Source organism: Chiloscyllium plagiosum, chromosome 11 (assembly GCF_004010195.1).
Source record: "Chiloscyllium plagiosum isolate BGI_BamShark_2017 chromosome 11, ASM401019v2, whole genome shotgun sequence".
NCBI classification, from domain to species: Eukaryota; Metazoa; Chordata; class Chondrichthyes; order Orectolobiformes; family Hemiscylliidae; genus Chiloscyllium; species Chiloscyllium plagiosum.
In genome coordinates this window covers 3,892,732-3,898,040 of record NC_057720.1, presented here as the reverse complement: position 1 = coordinate 3,898,040, position 5,309 = coordinate 3,892,732, and the positions used below count along the sequence as shown (strand labels likewise).

The 5,309-nt window shown below is 43.6% G+C and overlaps 1 protein-coding gene across 3 annotated transcripts in view; it reads right to left on the bottom strand.

Moving 5' to 3' along the window:
• Window positions 1-5,309, bottom strand: part of mcoln3b (mucolipin TRP cation channel 3b) — a 50,333-nt gene that overhangs the window by 18,905 nt on the left and 26,119 nt on the right. For all 3 annotated transcript variants that reach the window (XM_043700117.1, XM_043700116.1, XM_043700115.1), the window contains exons 8-9: window positions 1,881-1,993; window positions 1,637-1,786 (exon numbers count right to left, since the gene is read on the bottom strand). In XM_043700117.1, coding sequence (XP_043556052.1) covers window positions 1,637-1,786; window positions 1,881-1,993 — 263 coding nt within the window. The remainder of the gene's footprint in view (window positions 1-1,636; window positions 1,787-1,880; window positions 1,994-5,309) is intronic.

The following is a 5,309-nucleotide window of genomic DNA, read 5'->3' as shown; positions in this document are numbered from 1 at the left end:
AATAAATGCAGTTTAATTTATCAGTCCTACCTAGTTCTCTGCTTTGTCCCTGCTTGCCCTGACTGTTTGACTTGTTTCTTTTCTCAACTGTACCAGTCTCAGATCGATTTCTTTCCTCACTATCTTCCTGTGTCCCACCCCCCCCCACCTTACTAGTTTAAATCCTCCCAAGCAGTTCTAGCAAATCTCCCTGTCAGTATATTAGTCCCCTTCCAATTCAGGTACAATCCGTCCTTCTTGTACAGGTCACTTCTACCCCAAAACAGCTTCCAATGATCCAAAAATGTGATTCCTTCTCCCATACACCAGCTCCTCAGCCATGCATTCATCTGCTCTATCCTCCTATTCCTACCCTCACTCGCTCGCAGCACCGGGAGTAATCCAGATACTACTACTCTCAAGGATCTTTTTAAATTCCTGCCTAACTCTCTATATTCTCCCTTCAGAATCTCAACCTTTCCCCTTCCTGTGTCATTGGTTCCAAAGTGGACAATGACTTCTTGCTGATCCCTCTCCCCCTTGAGCATTCTGCACAGTTTCTGAGACATCCTAGATCCTGGCACCAGGGAGACAACACACCATTCTGATTTTTCGCTACCGGCCACAGAAACGTCTGTCCTGTGCCTCAGACTGGAGAGTCCCCTCACACAATCGATCTCTTGGAACCCGATGTACCCCTCAAGAAAGTCAACTCCATTGCTATGGGCCAGACCAGGTCAGGACAGCAGATTAGATTCCTTAAAGGGTCAGAGTGAATAAGCAGTTGTCAATCAAAGAGATGAGGAGGAATTTGTCCTGAGACTGCTGAATTTGTGGAATTCTTTAGCACAGAGGGCTGTTGAGGCTGGGAGATTAAATATGTTCAAGGCTGAAGGACAGATGTTTCATCAGGAAGAGAATGAAGGGTTATGGGGGAAAAAGGCAGGAAAGTGGAGTTGAGGATTATCAGGTCAACAACGATCTCATTGAAAGGGCAGGGCAGACTCAATGGGCCGAATGGTCTACTTCTGCTCCGACATGTTCTAGTCTTAATAGAGAAGCCTGGCTGGATACGTGGCTGATCATTTAGGACCAGAGGAAGGTTAAAATTTCTGCATCCAAAGGGGCAGTGAATGTCTGCGATTGTCTGCATCCCATTGTTCTCTCTGTCAGGAAACAGGATAGTCTTCAATCTCCAAAGGAATTATAGGAAGTGGGTGGTCTGATTGTGGAGTTTGATGTCACACTGATCGAGTCCAAAGACAGAATTGTGGAGGAAGAGACAAAAAAAATCAGGAATTGTTATTTAATGAGCATTAAAGCTAAATACTACGATATTCATCATTTGCGTACCAGGCTGAGATTTTTAATTACATTTGGCAAGGACTGATCTATTTCCAGATGTTCACAGCCATGTGCTCTTAAAACAAAGCCAACTCCACCCACATTGTGTTATTTATACTCAATGATGCGCAGCTCTATGACATTACCACAAAGCTGCTCCAGGGTCTGCAGCCCATGCACAATAGGCAGGAAAGTGGAAAGTAGGTCTGATCAGCATCAAGGACTATATTGATTGGTAAAGCAGGCTCAAGGGACAATACGACCCAAAGTCGTTTCTCAGATTCAAACATCAGGCTGGATCCTTGTCCCTTACCTTCGCCTCAATTTCCATTTTTAGGACAGATCCAATGATGGTCAGCAAATCACTAATGATGATCAGGATGTACCAGCCATTAACAAACTCCATGCGATCAGACCACGCCACGTTTTTATTGTAGTGGAGCAAGAAGAAGTCAACAAACTCCTGAAGGGTAAAGAGCAGCCATAGTTACTGAGGAGCACGTTTTCCAAAGGAATTACAAGAAAACAAAACTCTCCTTATTCAGTCCCATACGTACATTCTGCAGCTTTATCCCATTGATAACAGATCGAGTGCAGAGAATTAACGAGCTCAAACAAATCACAACAATAAGGGCATCAAAGACCATCATGTAGTGAGTGTTCCTTTGTACTTGGAAAAAGAGAGAAATGCAAATTTAAATTTTAAAATTACCAAAGCAAATCACAGCTAAATGCCAGCCATCGATTCAAAGACATTTTATACCAACAACTGTTGATAGATAGCAGGTCTGACACTCCATCTAGTGGACAGGTGTGCATCTTACAATGAGCACGTTTGGTGGCAAAATGGTTAATTTAGGAGAGATTGGAACATAGAGTTTGCCCCATCCCCCCCATCTTTTGTTTATTTAGTTTTGTTTCTCTCCTCACCCTCTTCCCTTCCCCCCCCCCCCCCCTCCCTACAGAGTAATAGGGTTACTCTTTCCCATCCTTTATAGTTCCGTGATTCTACAATGCCCCAGTCAGAATCGGAATCTCATCAAGTGCCAGGCGTTATATTCTGGCTGAAACAAAACACAGCCAGTATTTTTGTGGCCAGTGAAAGTAGTTGTTTTTGAAGAGCAGAGGGATTTGGGAGATCGAGGTTTGAGATGCATCACAGCGCTGTCACAATCTATTGGCCAAATACAATCTTCCCATTCTGTACATGAATGGGGTAGACTAGTGCCCACTTCCGCCTAGACTAGTATTGTGGTCACCTTACTGAATTACTAGACTAATAAACCAGGCAACAAGTTCAAAACCCACCACGGCAGTTTGATTTCAACAGTTTTTCCGTAAAAGTGACCTTAAAAGTACAGATTAGATTGGCAGGACTGTCCAAGTACCAATGATTTATCCACCAGATTTACAAATACTTCATTTACAAGTATTTTGGTGAAAACCCAAATAACATGCTTCAGGGAAAGAAACCTGCCTTCCTTACCCAGTCTGGAACATTCCATCCCAAGCGACTCGCTCCTTACCTTGAGACATGACTGTTCTAACATATTCCTGGCTGCTCTCCCACTTGAACCATCCACAAAGTTTCAGATTATCCAAAACTCAACTGTCAGCATCGCAAGTCACTCCAATGCCCATTCCCCTATCATCCCTATGTCAAATTTCATAAGACTCTCAAACCCAGCCTTCTCTGGAATCTCCTTCAGCCACACAACCCACTGCACTGTTTACTTTTGGCTTCCTGTCATCATGGTCCAAGCTATTGTTCTTACTGGACACATCAGATCCCAGATGGAAATCTGGCACAATAGATTGCATTTTGCTTCAGTTTAACAGTGGTCTTCCATTGGGACAGAAGCAAGCGTTGTTGCAGATTTTGTTTTCACAATAAAACTAAATTTATCAAAGAAAATGATAGAAAAATTGATTAGCTTATTCATTTTATGAATGCAAATTCAGTGTGTTTTAAATATAAAGCAATAGTATCATCCCACCAATCCCAAAATATTCCTTCACAAGTTTAATAAGACTATATTCCCAGTAGAGTACTCACACCAGAATCCCTTTCCCTAAATGTCTTGATAGGTTTGTGGTAACTGTGACCAACTCCTAGCCTCTGATATAGTTTATTCCTGCAGTTATTAAAAATGTTTAAGTCCTTTCAGGACTGGGAGTGTTGGGATATCTCTAATGCTTTATTCTACAATATTCTAGTTTATGATATTCTCCCCTTCTCAGGGAATCTGCATTATAAATACATCGCTGCATAGGTTCACAGAACTGCCCAAAACAATGTTTAAAAAACTGAAACAAGTCTCTCTCACCACTCTGCTTCCCTTGAACTAAAAAAAACTTCCAATCCAGAAATTTCCAACAATAAACCTTGTGGTGCAATTGTCCATATTACTCGACCATAAAATTCTAGAAGTTCTAGAGGATTACAAAACTGCCGATGAAACACTCTTATTCAAAAAGTGAAGGAGCCAAAGGACAGGTAACTATAAGCCAGGTAGCTTAATGTCTGTTGTTGAGAAAATGAGCCTATTATAAAGGATGTCATAGAGTCATAGAGATGTACAGCACGGAAACAGACCCTTCGGTCCATCCTGTCCATGCCGATCAGATATCCCAAACCAATCTAGTCTCACCTGCCAGCACCTGGCCCATATCCCTCCAAACCCTTCCTATTCATATACCCATCTAGATGCCTTTTAAATGTTGCAATTGTACCAGCCTCCACCACTTCCTCTGGCAGCTCATTCCATACACATACCACCCTCTGCTTGAAAACGTTTTCCCTTAGGTCTCTTTTATATCTTTCCCTCACCCTAAACCTATACCCTTTAGTTCTGGACTCCCACTCCAGGGAAAAGACTTTGTCTATTTATCCTATCCATGCCCCTCAATTTTGTTGAGATAATGGCGAGGTTGGTAACCTGTAGCTAGCAGAGTGCCACAGGAATCAGTGCTGGGGCCACAATATTTAAGGGGCAGCGCGGTGGCTCAGTGGTCAGCACTGCTGCCTCACAGCACCAGGAACCTGGGTTCGATTCCAGCTTCGGGCAACTGCCTGTGTGGAGTTTGCACATTCTCCCTGTGTCTGTGTCGGTTTTCTCCAGGTGCTCCGGTTTACTCCCACAATCCAAAGAAGTGCAGGTCAGGTAAATTGGCCATGCTAAATTGCCCATAGAGTTAGGTGGATTAGTCAGGGGGAAATGGGTCTGGGTGGATTACTCTTCGGAGGGTCGGCGTGAACTTGTTGGGCCGAAGGGTCTGTTTCCACACTGTAGGGAATCTAACCATTTCAATTACAAACTAAATTAATGATTCATATGACAAAAGTAAATGCACTGTAGCCAAGTTTGAGGATGATATGAAAATAAATGGGAAGGCAAGTGGTGGCGATGACAAAGTCTGTAGAGGGATGTAGGCACATGAAATGAATAGGCAAAATCTTGGCAGGAGGAATACAATGCAGGAAAATATGTTGTGCATTTTAGAAGGATAGGTAGAGGAGCTGAATATTATTTAAATGGAGAAAGACTGCAGGAAGCTACAGCACAGGATTTGGGATTCTTTATGTATAAATCAAAAAACTAGCATCTACCGTGTCTTCAGAATCCTTAAGGGGGAGGGTGTGCAGCCAGAAGTCGTGGTGCACATTGGCACCAACGACATAGGTAGGAAGAGGTGTGGGGAGGTCATTCAGGAGCTCGGAGTTAGGCTGGAAGCTAAAAGCTAGGACGGACAGAGTCGTCATCTCTGGGTTGTTGCCGGTGCCACGTGACAGTGAGGCAAGGAATAGGGAGTGTGTGCAGTTGAACACGTGGCTGCAAGGATGGTGTAGGAGGGAGGGCTTCAGGTATTTGGACAATTGGACTGCATTCTGGGGAAGGTGGGACCTGTACAAGCAGGACGGGTTGCACCTGAACTAGAAGGGCACCAATAACCTGGGAGGTAGGTTTGCTAGCACTCTTCGGGGG